Source organism: Salvia hispanica, chromosome 1, assembly GCF_023119035.1.
Source record: "Salvia hispanica cultivar TCC Black 2014 chromosome 1, UniMelb_Shisp_WGS_1.0, whole genome shotgun sequence".
Lineage (NCBI taxonomy): Eukaryota > Viridiplantae > Streptophyta > Magnoliopsida > Lamiales > Lamiaceae > Salvia > Salvia hispanica.
In genome coordinates this window covers 28,667,469-28,684,883 of record NC_062965.1, presented here as the reverse complement: position 1 = coordinate 28,684,883, position 17,415 = coordinate 28,667,469, and the positions used below count along the sequence as shown (strand labels likewise).

Sequence of the window (17,415 nt, the reverse complement as noted above, 5' to 3'; positions counted from 1 at the left end):
GTTAGAGTGAAATATTTGTCATCCATGCTTATAGTGCTTTTTTTTTTCCATTTCAGTGACGTAAAACATGATTAAAGTGAAGTATTCTAGTGTTAGAGTGAAGTGTTTGTGATCCATGCTTATAGTGCTTTGTTTTTCCATTTCAGTGAAGTAAAACTTGCTTAGAGTGAAGTATTCTAGTGTTAGAGTGAAATGTTTGTCATCCATGCTTATAGTGCTTTTTTTTTCCATTTCAGTGAAGTAAAACATGATTAAAATGAAGTATTCTAGTGTTAGAGTGAAGTGTTTGTGATCCATGCTTGTAGTGCTTTGTTTTTCCATTTCAGTGAAGTAAAACTTGCTTAGAGTGAAGTATTCTAGTGTTAGAGTGAAGTGTTTGTGATCCATGCTTAAAGTGCTTTGTTTTTCCATTTCAGTGAAGTAAAACTTGCTTAGAGTGAAGTATTTCATGGTTAGAGTGAAGTGTTTGTGATCCTTGCTTATAGTGAACTATTTTTTCATCTCAATGAAGTAAAACGTGCATAGAGTGAAGTATTTCATGCTTAGAGTGAAGTGTTTATGATCTTTGCTTACAGTGGACTATTTTTTCATCTCAATGAAGTAAAACGTGCATAGAGTGAAGTATTCCATGGTTAGAGTGAAGTGTTTGTGATCCTTGCTTAAAGTGCACTATTTTTTCATCTCAGTGAAGTAAAACGTGCATAGAGTGAAGTATTCCATGATTATAGTGTATAAAGCTTAAAGTGAACTAATAAATGTTAAGAGTGAAGTGTTTTACCTTTGCAGTGATTCAGTTTATGCTTAGAGTGAAGTATACGATGTATGTCTTACAGTGTTTTGTGTTTTCTTATTTCAGTGAAGTGAATAGACCTTAGAGTGAAGTATATGATGATTGTTACTATGGTGAGCGGGAACAAGATTGGAAATGTATTGCCTAAAAGAAGCAGCAAGGAAATATCCAAAGGCTAAGAGCAAAGAATTGCAGCGCATTAATGTTGTTGGAAACAAACCATGAGTCATTGAATATCTTGACGACAACATCAAAACATTATCGAGAATGTAGCAACAACATGGAGATAGATGTGGAAAAATGATTGTAAACTTCAAGCGTTCATGACCATTTGTATGAAACTGATATAGTTCATAATATGTGTCATTTAGTTCAATATAAAGCTCATCATTTTCAATTAAATTCAATATTATGTTAGACTATATACTTCCTGTAGAGCATATTTGCATCACTATAAAACATATTTACTTCACTGTAATTCACTGTAAAATTATTATACTTCACTATAAGCATATAATAGTTCATTATATGCACAATATACTTCACTGTAGTGAAAAAAATAGTAAACTATAAGGCATGTTCAATTTACTTCACTTTATGCTCAATATACTTCACTATATGCACAATATACTTCACTTTATGTCCAATCTATTTAGTTCACGTATGAATACTTGTTAATTATTTAACAAAATATAGTTCACAACTTAAAATTGTAATCTGATAAGTTTTGGTACGAAGTGAACAACTATAGTAGTGAACTAAAACAAGTACGCAGTGAACTATACATATGTAAGAAGTGAACAAAAAACAAGTTTGCAACAAAATAAAACTCACGTACATAACATGTACGCATTGAACTAAAAACCAGTAAAAAGTGAATTAAAAATAAGCTGACAATGAAATAAAACTCACGTTTAGTGGACTAAAATATGTACACAGTGAACTAAAAATAAGTAAGAAGTGAACTAAAAATATGATGTTTAATATTTCAGCGAAGAATATAATTTACAGTGTACAATTTTTTCATTTCAGTGAAGTATATTGAGCATATAGTGATGTATATTGTGTTTATAGTGAAGTATATTCTGCATCCCTTATAATGTACCCTTTTTTCATTTCAGTGAAGTATATTTTTTATATAGTGATGTATATTATGATTATAGTGAAGTATATTTTGCATGCCTTATAATGTACCGTTTTTTTCATTTCAGTGAAGTATATTGTTCATATAGTGAAGTATATTCTCATATAGTGAAGTATATTCCTAAACCTTGAACAATGCACCCAAACTTTTATCTCTCTCTCTCACAACAGCAACGCCTCTTTTCTCTTTCGCCTGGTCGCGGAGGACCACCGCCGTCACCGGCGTGTGGCGATGCGGGCGTCTCCCTCCTCTTTCCCCGACTGCCCTCTCTCTCACTCTATCACTATTTCTCTCTCGACCTCAACGCAGGCCTAGTCGACACCGTCACCGTCGTCGGTGAGCGGCAGCGCACGGTGTTGGTCTCCTGCCTCATTGCGAATCAGAGACGAAGCTTGGCTGTGGCATTTGAGCCAGCCGCCGGTACGCCATCCTGTCCTTCTTGCTTCGGCCATTGGATGATGCCCGCCGTCAGTCCCGACTCCAGACGTCGCGATTCGACCGGGAAGTGACGTCGCGATCAAACGTGAACGAATTTGGACAGGAAGCTGAATTTGGTTTAGAAATCACGCAACACAATTCACGTTAATTTTGCGAACAAATTTGGTGAAGATTGGAAGAAATCGGCGCTTGAATTCTGGAGGAATCTACGCTTGAATTTTGGAAGAAATTGCACTTTGAATTTGGGAGAAATCGTTGCTTGAGTTTGAGATGTTGACATTCAATTTCCAAAAATGCCCTTGGGCTATTATTTTTAACAAAAATCTGAAAATTTGTTTAACCTTTAAGATTAAATTGGAGTAACAAGATGTGTGGCTGAGATTTATTCTCTAGTTATACACTTAAAATTAGTTAGACCTTGATCACTCCTCTAGTTGTGATCAATGTCGAACCAATTTTAAAGACCGAACTAGAGACTAAATCTGGGCCATTAGATCTAGTTTTTTTGATGAGATGTGCTGCTGTGAAATTTTTTTCTGCTTCATTACTAGCCCATTTTACTTCATTGTATAGGTTTATTACTTCATTCTGTACGTAATACCTTGAAACTACAACATGTTTTTACTTGCTATTAACATTTAAATATGCAATTTATTCAAGTAAGTTTATTACTTCATTCAGAAACGTTATTACTTCATTGGATAAGATTTTTACTTCATTCCAGTAGGACTTCAAATGCTTCTACACATACTTCATTCCAATAATTTATTATATTATTCCATGTGTTTATTAAACCATATTAGCGCCATGGCGGTGGTGATAGATATTGTAGAGAGAAAGAACGGCACGCGACGGCGAAACCACATTTACGTACTGGAATGAAGTAAAAACCTACTGGAATGAAGTAAAAACCTACTAGAATGAAGTAAAAACCTACTAGAATGAAGTAATATATTCTGGAACGAAGTTAAATCTTCGTAACATGTTAGTATGACTTATTTACCTTCGGATGAATAAAAATAGACTAGTGGATGAAGTTTATTACTTATTTCACTTTTGATTTTGCTCGATTTATCATTTTGCTGGAGATTTTCTCGATTTTTTTAGATTCTATAGTTTTTTAGTGTAGATATTTCTTATATTTATACAATATCATTCATGCATAATAATATTGAGAACAATCTATATATTTAGATTTACATTTTGCTGTGTGTGCTGCTGGTGTGTGTTTTTCTGTGTTTGTGTGTGTGTTTTGCTTTGTTTATGTGTGTTTTGCTGTGTGTGTGTGTTGCTATGTGTTTGGATGATCTGTTTAAATGTAGAAATTGTGCTTTTGCTTGATAAAATGATACTTTGGGTGCATAAAATGATAGTTTCTGAAAATGATAAAATGATACTTTGTGAATAGTGTTTTGTTCTACTTAAGTGACAAGTTATGCCCTCTCTGCTTTTTTGAACTCATTGAAATTTAGAAAATGATAGTTTCAGAAGATAAAATGATAATTGCCCTTGATAAAATGATAGTTTCAGAAGATAAAATGATAGTTTCATGGGATAAAATGATAGTTTCATGGGATAAAATGATAGTTTCAGATTATAAAATGATAGTTGATAAAATGATAATTGCCCTTGATAAAATGATAGTTTCAGAAGATAAAATGATAGTTTCAGATTATAAAATGATAGTTTCATGGGATAATATGATACTTTATGTTTGTGTGTGTGTGTCCTGAGGCTACTGCTGCTGTGTTTGTGTGTGTTGTTGTGTGTGTCTCTGTGTTTTTGTGTGTGTGTGTGTTGCTATGTGTTTGGATGATCTGTTTAAATGTAGAAATTGTGCTTTTGCTTGATAAAATGATACTTTGGGTGCATAAAATGATAGTTTCTGAAATTGATAAAATGATAATTTGTGAATACTTTGACTTTATATAATTACATAAACTGTTTAACACACTGAAATCTTTTGTTTATTAGGTAAGAACATTCGTGATGTTGAATTCTTCTTTCTAGATTTTTCTGCTTCCTGAATATTTTGGTGCTTATTGCTTCCGCAGCCTTCGAAGAGTCCTGTGGCTCAAACGAGAAAGAAGTCCGCCACAAAGCGGAAGAAAACAGAAGCTGTTGTCGCTGACAGTGAACAGCCAGCGCCTGCTGTTAATGGCGCCCAGGAAGATGCCGCCCAACAGGCATGAAGTGCGTAGATGGTGAAGCCAAGCGCGAGCATGATAGGATCTCTAACTGAAACTCAGCGCTTGTTTTAATTACCATACTTCAACATAGATTCTATTGGTAGACATTTACTTATGTAGGCTTTAAACATTATTTTGCCATTGTTTGTGGTTCAATTTGAACTAGATTAGACTTTTCATTTGTAGGTCTGTGCAATGTGAAGAGAACTCTTCTGTATTGTTCAATTGAAATTATTTTGGAAGCCCTCTTCAAAGATAGTTTGTCATAGAAGTTTCCTTGTAGATGTAAACCGTTGTAGAAACTCTGTTCCAAGGTTGCTCATTTTATCAGCCAAAAAGTATCATGTTATCAGCCAAAAGTATCATTTTATTAGTAAGAAGTATCATTTTATCAACTACTATGACCATCATTTTATCAGCCAAAAGTATCATTTTATCACCTATGACTATCATTTTATCAGCCAAAAGTATCATTTTATCAGCCAAAAGTATCATTTTATCAGCTATGACTATCATTTTATCAGCCAAAACTATCATTTTATCACCTAGGACTATCATTTTATCAGCTATGACACGTCTGAAAAGTATCATTTTATCAGCCCAAAGTATCATTTTATCATAGTATCATTTTATCATAGTATCATTTTATCCGACAAAACTATCATGTTATGCAGTAAACCTAATATTTATAAGCCAAAAGTATCATTTTAACACATAATCGACAATACATAATATAATCAAATAAGAATTTCAGTACATCAGAAACATAAACCAATCGACAACTAATATTAATCTAAAATCAAATTCAATACATGAATATGAACACAATCAATAATGATTGTTACCTTCGTTATTTGCTACAGATTCCATCGAAGCAAATTTTCACAGCAATTGAAGAGGTAATCAATGAAAATAAGAACGCAAAATTCAAAACATCTTCCCGATCACAATTATGCGAGAAATATGGAAACAAAATCTGGAGACTACGGAATAATGAACAAATCGAAGAAAATCTGGAGATGTTGAAATAAAATAGGCGAGAAATATGGAAGATGAAGATGAGAGAATCGATCTGTTAATTGTGAAGATGAAGATGAAGATGAAGGTGAGAGAATTGAGTTCAAACAGAATGAAAGCGTGAATCGCGTGTTTAGAGTAAAATTCAGAAATTAAATGAGGAAATTACATTTTACCCCTTTGCGCCTTTTTTATGAAGTAAATCTAAGTTTGAATCTCAACCACAAGATTATCAAATATGTATGGTCCAGATCTGGTTATAGAATTATTATGTGATTTGGGGGCTATGATGATCACATCCCTCTATATATATATCTTCGTTCCATTTTATTTCTTCGTACCAAGCGTGTACTTACTTTTCCTCCTTAGATAATTATGAGCTTTTACTTTTGATAAATATCATCTTTGACTATCTGATATCTCTTTCTTAGAAGTTTGTCGGATTTGAATTATATTATTACAATGCATATTTATGCCTCCACTTTCCATTTAAAAATGATTATATATTTTTTTAATGTGATTGTGCTTATTAAAGTAATGAACAACCAATCACCAATCGACAATCTGGCAACTATTCAGCAAATCAGATTACTCTGTTTGATTTCATGCAGTATAGACCATTATTGTCATTTTATGTAATTCTTGCAATCTGATTGGCTGGCCGGTAACCATAAAAGTGCAGATATATTAATATTATTACTTAAGACATAATGATGGTGGTGGGATTAATTTAATTTTTGACGTTAAAATTTGCATTAAAATTCAAATCAAGCCAATCACCATCACCACTAGTGAAACAGTTGATGTATTGTCTTACTAAAACTAATTTTGCTATTGGCTAAGAAAATATTTTCTTTATGTGGATAGTCCAATCATCACAGAGATCAGAAAGTTTGGAGAAAGTTAATGAATTTTTAAAATTAAAAAACGAAAGTAAGACAAAAAAAGGCGATTTGATAGGATGGATTATGGAGAGGGGACCATGTTTAAAATACTCATAAAGTTGATTATAACGACATATGTTAAGTCAATATATATTAAGTAATTAAAAGGTTTAAATCATGGAATATGATATATGTATATGTTCTTTTCAGTGCATGAAACATTCTAATAGTTTCATTAAGCCAATGGGGGTACAAGCTATCAAGTATCAACTTTGGGATTTCCAAAAAGTTCAATATTTTCTTGATATTTTTTACCTTAGATATAAGAAAGTATTGGGTCAATTTCTATGCATTTCAACCAATCAATTTTCATAATTTAGCCAACCTCCAATATATATATAACTAGTGGAGTAGTATAAGATAAGTTTAATCCGTCAAAGAAGAAGAAGGAATGAAGGATAATTTAAGGGCATACGAAGATATTTATTAAAAAAAAATAAAAAATTTGAATAAACCTATACATATCCTTATGCAGACATCAATTTCACATTGACCATGCAAATATCTAGCGTCTTAAAAATATATACGTAAAAAGAAAGGAAATATCCCACTCATGCATAGTCATGATATACAATATACTAGTATGTATTTCTAATTAAACAAATTTCAATTTTCTATATTCATATATTGCACTTAGTTGATCAAACGTTTCTCTTCAATCAAAAAGTCGAAAGCTCAAATTTTCTCAGATGCGTATGAGTTGTAAATTAGAATGTTAATAATTCGCTTACTAACAATTACTACAAGCTATGTCAACATGTGTGACCTAACAATATTATATTAGTACTCGCTTTGATTGTAAATTTATCATCAGATCAAGGATAAGAGAATTCTCCCCTTAAAGTTTTGTTTCATAATCCCTTTCTTTTACAAAAAAATTTATAATATACATAATTTTTTCTTTGGTACTCCAGTAAATTCATGGGCGGACCCAAAGTGTAAGGGGGAGGGGCTTAAGCCCTCAATGAAACATTTTTAAAACTTTTTTTCATTATTTTTTTTAAAATTTAATCAAGTTTAGTGTAAAAGTCCCTACAAATTATCTAAATTACTCAACATATACATCAAAGTAAAATTTAGAAATCTCAGCCTCCATGGATGATTATTTTTGCGTCCGCCCCTGCCAGTAATTGATAGTATTATCAACAAATAGAACACACATTAAAATAACATGTCACATTATATTTATTTTAATAAGCATTAACATAATCACTACACAAATCCAACACTTAGAAGAACAGGTGCAAGCCAAGGCCTTCACGTCATTGCTTACCTAATCGGCTAATCATCAATAATCTTTTTGAGTTAAAAAAAAGTAAAAATAAAAATAAAACACAATATGAAATGTATGTTTTATAAAACACAATATGAAATGTCAAGTGGTTATAATTTATAAAATATGTGGTTGGGATGACACTGTGAGGACCATTTAATGGTTCAGATAATATTAATAATGTAGCCGAATTCTCAAGTATTTATAAACAAAATATTATTACTATGATCAAGATCATATATATTGTAGTAACGTGGCATTGCATAATTTGTTACAAATACAAAGTCATTGTGTGCGTTCCATCGATGAGTGTAGTGTAGTGATAGAACTCAAATTTAAATTTTGTTTTTTAAGGTTTCTACTATAATAGCAGTAGTATTAGATATCTTTTGACATAGCCAATTAACATATCCATATCTACCGTTGTTAGTATATTAATCCAAATAGCCATTTCCTTTTACATATTAAGATAAGTTTTTTATAGAATTTGGGCTGTGCCTACTACATTTTTTTAGAATACAAAAAACATTTCTTATTCAGAACCTTTATTCTAAAATCACATGCACAAACTTGAAGTACTTGGCTTCTTGCAAGGCATTCATGGGCTCTGCAAATTCAGCTAACAAAATAAAAAATTTTGTAATTTAAAACCAAATCAATCTTGATGAATGAGCATCATCGATTACTCTATACCTTTCTAATACAAGATAAATTCAGTTTACATTCCCTGGGATTCCTACCCAGGAAAAAATAGGAGCAAAGATTGCTCTGCTCCTCTACACATAATTTAACAAGGCTTTATATATGGAGGAGGGATGTTATTCATCAAGACCGGTGTTTCATCGCCTTCTCGACTCCCAAGTGCCTCTTTGCATATCGATGCCCACTTCTCCATCCCTACTCTTACACTCTGCTGTTTAGCCATGAAACTATGTTCTCCATGATCTCTTCCTTCTCTCGTTCGAAAAGTAGATCATGCAGGAGACCTTCATAGAGCACAATGTTTTTGTCGCTCGATGAAGCTTCCTTGTACAGCTTCATGGTTGCTTCAGGATCAGTTACTGAATCATCACTGCCGTGGAGGACAAGAAATGGCACTGTCAACCTGCTTAGGTTCTGCTGCAAGTACGCCGTTATCCTGAGAATTTCGTAGCCCGTTCTTACTCTAATGGATCCAGTGAATACTAGTGGATCGGAATACTTTGCCACTAATGCTTCTGGATCTCTTGAGACTGCGATGCCCCTCTTGTTTGCTGCACTTAATTGGAACCGAGGAAACAAGTAGGAAAACACAGGAGCAAGCACCTGAAACCATGGAGGAACAATGCTTCATGCTAAAGCTACATATAAAGTTTTCCAGAAATATATGTGAAGGAACATGTGATCACATTTATCCAAATAGGTCTATTAGGAATTTTAGGTTTGATAATTTGTTGTTTTTGAACGATCGATGAGTAAATGTCAAAGAGTTGAACTTACAGCAAAAATTGGATGGGATGGCTGAACTCCTATGGCAGGCGAAGTCAATACAATACCTGCTACGCGCTGTTTCACTTTTGGATCAAGTAATGCCTGCATGCGTAGTAAATTCATCAGGTGTAATATTAACAGACTCATAACCACGACAGTATAAAATATAAATATCAATATCATATCCATATACTACCTTCAAGATTATAGCTCCACCAGTTGAATGTCCAAAGCAGAAGCATGGAAGTCCTGGATTATCAGTTAAAACCTTGCTGAGGAACGATTTCTGTTGACCGTAGAAGATGGGGAAAATCAGCAAAATCTATGAAGTGATCTACGTATTTGCAAAACCAAGTAGATATTTGTACACAAGTGAATATCATACCATATCACTAACTGCATCATCCAGAGAATGAACATAGGCGTGCAATCCATCACTGCCACCATGTCCTGCAATGAGGTTAAGGATTGAGCTAATGAGGCATAGATCTATCTCGTATACAGAACTTGTATTATAAAGCAAGCAAAATGAGCACACCCACAAAATTTGCTGCAATCTATGCACATACAAGTGTCTCACTCATTAGTCACTGAATTGTTGTTCATTAAATGAAAGAACAGAGGTAACCTTAACACATTTACGCCAACGAATCACAGCAAAAACCAAACAACACATAAGACCAAAGTCTGAAGGCTGTGGACTGAGTTACCATGAAGGTGGGTTTTGGGTCATGGTAATTTTATTCATCAACAAAGACTGGCCTATTTCTTCCAGTAAATTGCAATTCCCGGACTTGGACAAATTCACTTAATAGGGGCAGTTGTTACATTGCTACATGCATTGGCCAGTGCGGTAATAAGTACTAATAACTCTGTATGTTTAAGCAGATATTCATTTCGCTTTTCCTTTTCTTGTAAAGTATTCCTTGTCCAAATGTCAGAAGCACAACTTCTTCCACCAATTGTTACATTTAAGGTAGATGTAAAGACTCAAATAACAAGCTTACTCATGAAGGAGCCTTTGCATGTTACTTTTAGGCACCAATTGCATCCACATTGAAAATTATTCATACCCTGCATCATCCAAATATATGTGCATGGTTGAATTCTATTACATCTAGATTCTAGACTATAAAACAGTAAAACAAACAGGGCTTTCACTGTGATCATCCAGTAGTTGAAGAAGGCAAAGAATACTTGTTGGAAAGGATTGTGAAAATTGGGAAATTCAGGAAAAAGATTAATCTTCACCTAGTGTTGAAATGATCGCAAGTACCATCATAGAAAATATGATGAATATTTTAATTTTAAAACAGCAAGGATGATAATTGTGTTCATGATCGTCATTGCGCTCTCTCTCTCTCACACGCACACAAAAAAAACACCCCAACACAAACATATACATATTCTCCAAGTTGATGCACAAAGATCCATAAATTGTGCAGTACTTGACCAGGAAATACCCAATTTTACCAGGTCCTCAATGGCTACAAAAGTTACAGAAAAGGTCTCCCTTCCCCTACTCGACAAGTTTTACTTTCTTACATTGGGAAGAAAGTGCCCAGAGTGAACATTTTACATTGAAAATAGAGTTCGAGGAGATTGGCTGAACGATTTGAGTAAAAGGGGCACATGCAAGATGCATCCTCTGTCATACCAAAAATGGTGTTTCTTGTTGCACCACATTTGAGACAGCTCTCAAGAAATATCAATTTTACTAGCACAGTTAGATACCAGATCATATTAAAGGTAGTACGACATCTACCTCTGCTGTTATGTAGTTCTCGCGCCTTTGTTGGATAGCCAAAAAATAATGAGCATGAAGTAGAAACACATGGTATAGCGGAAAGTAAGAAATATAGAAAATAGTAATCATTACTCTGCTCTTCCTTCTCATAATCCAAATTAGAATAGAATTCTTTTTCAGTACTACTCACAATGAAATTATTTCTGCATAATATCAAATCAATTCAGTAATTTCAACTCACCAATCCAGTCCATTCCATAAACTTTGAAACCATTTGCATTCAGTTTCTTGGCGAAAGCATCATATCTTCCACTGTTTGAAAACAAATACAAACATTTAACACATATAAGGAAGATGAAAAACGACAAATCAAAATGAAATAATATTGCATCAGACCCATTACTATGATTCTAGAGTAATGCTCAGACCTGTGTTCATTTAGACCATGCAAGAGAACAACCAGTCCCCTGCACATCAGAAAACAAAATAGACTTGAAATATTCTGGATACCAAGAAAAATGTTAGGGATACAAATTCAAGATAATGTGTGTGACAGATGGAACCACAATTGAAGGCAGAAAGGTATTGAACCAACAAGGTGCAAGTTTTATCACAAGTTATTATTAGAAATGTGAATAGAATTGTGCACCATTACATGCAATTACCCCTTGAATTCATTTAGTAGTCATGGCATGAATCATATATCCCTGGCTATCCTTAACATGCTCCAGTTAATAGAGCACTGAATTGTGGTGCTTATTCGATTCGTTTTCCTCAAACTTTCAGTTTTTTACTAAATAGAGGAATAAGATATGTAATTTGAATACTCTATTAGTGCAGACTTGCACTAGGATGCTAATTACATTGGGAACTCACTCTATTGTGCAGACTTGCACTAGGATGCTAATTACATTGGGAACTCGAGTTATCTACAACACAAAAGTTACTTTTCCTAAAGCTGTTAAAACTACAAGATCTTCACAATTAAGTAGATATGAGAACCAATTAATTCAAAAATGCATGACATGTACAATGATGTAAGACTGGAATCTAACTTCCAGTTTGATATTGAGCATCACTTTCTACCAGTCAACTAGGACCTGAGGAGTACAAATGCAATTACAGTGCAATGTATGTTGGAAATTCATTGTTAACATTTCCAAATTGTTACGTTTTATAAAAATGATAGGCTAGGACGACTTGGTCATGAAAAGAAGTGTAGAACACTAACACCATTAAAATCAGTGGAAGTGAAAACTATGTTAACAGCACGGGAGGGTTGTGACCAGCTTGTTGTTTTCCTTGACTTTTAGAAGTAGGATAATGTCAAAATGGCAATAACAATTGCTCCCAAAGTGAAATCCCAGGAATTATTCCAAAGAAATGAAATTACTTTGATGAAGAAAACAAGAAACATCATCGTAAATTACAAGATTATGCACCCTTTTTGATATGTTAAGGAATAGGTGTTTAAATGGAGTAGATACAAATATTTCAGTTTCAGTATGCTGTACAATATCTTTTGTGGAAGAAACAAGAGACAGCCTCATGAAAAGCTGTTTGAATCATGCAAACTCTAGGGATCTTGGATCATGTTGGTTAGTAGGTGTCTAAAAAGTAAAAACATGAACATCAGTTTAAGTCTGTCTGTATCAATTTATTCGGAGAATATTCTTGTTTTCAGTAATGACCTTCACGCATAGATATTTGCAATGACTTTAGCATCAACCTGTAGTGTGGACAAAATATGTGGCGGACTTAAATTTAATGCTGCAGTTACCAAAACAAAAGAAGCCTATAATGTATTCTTTCTAGCAATACTATTCAACTAAGTAAAATGGTAGCAGGGGGCAGCGCAAGAACAACACCTAGAACAGAAGATTATTTCCTTATATAAGTTGTTGGTTATTTGTAATTATTAAGTTCAATATTTTAGTTTCTTAATTAGTTAGGCCCTGGCACATGAACCCTTATATTTGAGTTGTTTAGTTTAATCAGTTCATATGCTAATTGTTTCGCCTTCGCTCTATCTAAAATGTGCATTTTGCGACATTTTATTCCTTATAAGCATCAATTTTCACTCCTCTGTTCGTTAACTTTTACTACCAACTGATATTGCCAATTCGCCATCAATGCTTTTTACAGTCAAGTAACTTTAAATTGGTAAGATTCCAAAATAGACGGTGAAGCTGAAACGGGACCATGAATTAGCTGATATTTTTCTAGCAGCTTCAAATGCGGCCACACTTCAAAGAGACAAGACAAAAAGAGAAATATCCAAGACTGGGAAAGAAAAAGACATTAAAATGAAGTATATCCAGTAATATTGATAATACTACCAGAAAAGAAAAGGAAACAAACAACATTTCTTTTCACACTATCTAAACGTGCCCCCATTACACTATTTTCATTGTATTGTTAAATTACATTTATTAGTATGTTTTTAATAAGGAATTAATATATTCTTAACTAAATTTGGTTAATTTTAATGATGCATAAACAGAAACACAATTAATGACGGTACGCAAGCAAAACGTAAATCAAATCATTATATAAAGTAATCCACAATTCACAGAGAATTTCAGCAATTTAATATTACCTGACTTGAACCATGATGGGCGTCCATGATTGAGTAAAAATGGTGTCACCTCTCGACGTAACAAACAACGAATAATCCCTCGCCGTATCGCCGCCTCCATTATCCTCCTCCACCCTCTTAATCGCCAGCGCCCTCCGCGCCGCCACATCCTTGTCCACAACCGCCGCCGCGCTCTTCATCGGCACCATCGCCGCCGGCACCCTCACCACCTTACCCGTCGCAGCCACCGCCTTTTCCTCCCTCCCGCCGCCTTTCTCCGGAGACTCCGGCGCCGCCCCCACCACGGCGCAGCGCTTCCTCCCGCGGAACGGCAGGAGGAGGATCAGGAAAAACGCGCTGATCAGCCGCAACACGCTCCTCAGCGCGCGCAGAGACAGCAGCGCATTGATTCTCCCGCTCGCGCCTGAGGTCAGCATTACGGTGGCTCCGTCGGTTACTGTCGTCACCATCCCGGTTTCAACCACAATCGCCTCCGGCCGTTTGAGGTAACAGTTTTTCGCGATTAATGGAGCTTTGTTGAATTCTAATCTCGGATTTAAAATTGCGCTGGTACTTGATCGGGAAACACGATCATTCGGAATTGAAATTCTAGGTTTCGGAAATGCTGAGCAAATCATATACTACCAGAAAATTGGGGGAGAAATTGTCGCGATTTTAACGAACAACAAAAACTGGCAGCGAATTTTTAGATTCTACTGTAGCGGACGTGAAAACAACGGATTAAAAAACAAAAACAAAAACATAAAACACAAAAACCACCGCTTTACGAATTCCTCCTGTGATAAAATGCAGAGGAAAAAAATTGAGATTGATTCGGATATGAATGGAGAGGAGAAATCAAATTGGAAATTGATTTCTGTTTTTGGGGCCGAAAAAAATTGGGAAGCGGAATAAATAGGTGGGAGAACAATGTGGGTCAGCATACCGGGCGATGGCCCACGGTCTGCCACGTGTTCGAATTACGCGGCGGTCGGTATTTATTTTTTATTTATTTTTATGGGAAAAAGGAGGGATGATGGATTTTTGGAGGACACGTGGCGGTGGTGTAGTGGATTTGTGGGGGTTGAGGAGATGGTGCGTCATACCATCTCGTGGTGAGGGTTGAGTGGGCATGATTGGAAATTTGGGTGATATGTAGGGGTATTATTGTCTGATTATGTGTATATACATTTCTGTGGAACTATCTCGACATATTGAAAAAATAGAATAGTGATTATCAACTTAACTAACTCGCATTAATAATTTAGAGGTGGCCAAACCCAACCGGCGGGTCGGAGCCGAATTAAAACCGACGACGGTTCCGGTTCGAAATCCGGTTTCACGGTTATAACGGGCCGGTTACGGGTCAAAAAATACGCAATTGGAATTGGCGGTTAACCGCCGGTTAATCGGGAATATGTAGCCGTCGCCGGTAAGTTCCTAGGGTTGCAGGCGTATGGCTAAAAAAGGTCGGAAAACCGCCGGTTTGTGTCGGAAAACCGGCGGTTTCTGACACAAAACCACCGATTCCCGACGGTTCAGGGCTAGGGTTCAGGCGTAGGCGTAGGATTGCAGCGTAGGGTCTGAAAAGGTGTCGGAAACCGCCGGTTTTCTGACACAAACCGGCAGTTCGGTCAGAAAACCGACAGTTTTCGACCATTTTCAAATTTAGAAAATCAATTTTTTTTTAATATAAGATTTTCCCCCCATTTTTCATCTATAAATATCCCCTTCTTCATCACTTCTACTCACATAAGTATAAGATTTAAATAAACAAATAAATAAAAGAACCGAAACCGAACAGGACCTCCGGTTCCGGATAACCAGTATCCAGGCCGGTTACGGTTCCAGCATTCGACGAACCGGAACTGGCGGTCTTTGAACTGTGGCCACGTCTAATTAATATTATGAAATGCAAATAAAGTACTCCCATTGTCTCTCAGTAATAAAGTAAAGTATGAAAAAAGAGAAATATTGTTTAGTACTCCGTATATTTTTTAATCATTGACGACCTAAAATGATTTATATAAATATTAGTATTTCATGAATAAATAGAATACTGGTATGATTTTTGAAAAATGTGATGCTATTATTTAGGAGGGATGTGAAAAATAATTTTAATTATTTTATAAGGGTATTTTTATAAAAATACATTTTTGATGTTAATGTTCGACGATTTAACCGTTTTTTTTTCTTCTCACAGTAGTCTAATAATAATTTGGTTGACTACTTGACTTTTGTAACCATGTCGGAAATGAGAGTGAATGCGTGATTATTGAATTATCATGGTTTGAGTTTATAATCTAAGTTGGAAATAAGGGTTAATACGTGATCATTTGAACTTTATTTGTAAAATGTAGACTTAGTTGGCATTTAATTTAAGGTGATGAAGTATAAGATTTGTGTTCTAAAATATTCCGGTTAGTTCCGTGATCAAACCAGTTTAATTGCTTAAATCATTGCTTATCAAGTGCGTTTTAATAATATTGATTATTTAGAGTTTGTAAGTAACAAAATATAAAAAAAACGTGTCCTATTGTAGTAACAGTCCATAGAAAGAATAGATGCTCATTTGTATAATGCACTATGGGCCTCCATGGTAGACCCTCATTTTTTACGCCACTAAAAAAAAGTGTGATCTAGGACGCATCTATTAAAGTAGCATCGCCATAACAAAAATGAGATTTATCACGTTTGAAATCATTACAGTACTATTTTCTTTGGAAAATAAATAAGTCATAAATATAACTAGAAATTTCGCATTCACACCATATGGTTTGATCATATTCGTAGGTGCTTGGATATGGAACTAAAGATTCTTTTAATAAATCTAGCATTGATCGACGGTTCATTAAAAAACAACAAAGAATAAGAATAAGAATAAGAATAAGAATAAGGATAAGAAACAATGACAGTAAGAGAGAGAAGAAATGATGATGAAAATTAGAAGCCGTGTATATGAAAAGACAATGAAAATGAGATTAGATAAATACTATTAGTAGTATAGGAATCGTGATCCTTATCCTATAATCTACTACTCCCACTTATGGGTGAAAATTTATTGATGAATGACTTTAGTGAACCCACAATTGTGTAGTGAAATCTATACTTTAACACTGCTTTTAATTGGCGCCGTCCAAGTCCCGACGGAACAAATAAAGAAAAGGAATCCATAAACTCCACTCCTTATTTATGACGTGATGTATTTCTTTGATACTATATCTTCATCCCGCCGCAAATGGTCAATTTCTTTTCTAACACGTGATAACGATTTATTAAGTTAAATGAAAAGAATAAAATAAGTGAAATAAAGAGATAATGAAATAAACGAATGAATAAACTACGAGAATATACAGTGTTGCTTTTTAAAAAAAAAATGAAATCAATCACTTGAATTGAGATAATTCAAAATAGAAAATTGATTACATATAGGGAACACTACAAAAATTGGGACTTAAAAATTGCAACGCAATAACTGCGTTGGAAATTTTTTAAAATAACAACAATTTAGGATGCAAAAGAAAGCGTTCCTAAATGAAAGATAAATTAACTTAATCTTTTGCATTATAAGGATGCTTCCACTTGTGTCCTTTAATTTTAGTTGAGACACTAATAATAATGACGCTTTTTGAAGCGTTTGTGGTATATTTAGAAGGGGTGGGTCGATACGATGTATCGTATCGAAAACGTTGTATCGTGTATCGTATCGAAAATATCGATATGAAAGAATTTCATATCGTTATCGTATCGAAAGTTTCGATATATCGAACTTTCGATATAAAAAAATTTCATATCGTTATCGTATCGATATTTCGATATATCATA

General features: G+C 34.5%; 1 protein-coding gene across 1 annotated transcript; it reads right to left on the bottom strand.

Moving 5' to 3' along the window:
• Positions 1-8,409: 8,409 nt before the first annotated feature.
• Positions 8,410-14,462, bottom strand: LOC125221807 (monoacylglycerol lipase). The gene is made up of 7 exons (XM_048124071.1): positions 13,612-14,462; positions 11,441-11,479; positions 11,254-11,324; positions 9,651-9,715; positions 9,462-9,551; positions 9,275-9,367; positions 8,410-9,100 (listed from the first exon to the last, which is right to left on the bottom strand). The coding sequence occupies exons 1-7, from the start codon at positions 14,226-14,228 to the stop codon at positions 8,699-8,701; spliced, it is 1,377 nt and encodes a 458-aa protein (XP_047980028.1). The 5' UTR covers positions 14,229-14,462; the 3' UTR covers positions 8,410-8,698.
• Between the last annotated feature and the right edge of the window lie 2,953 nt (positions 14,463-17,415).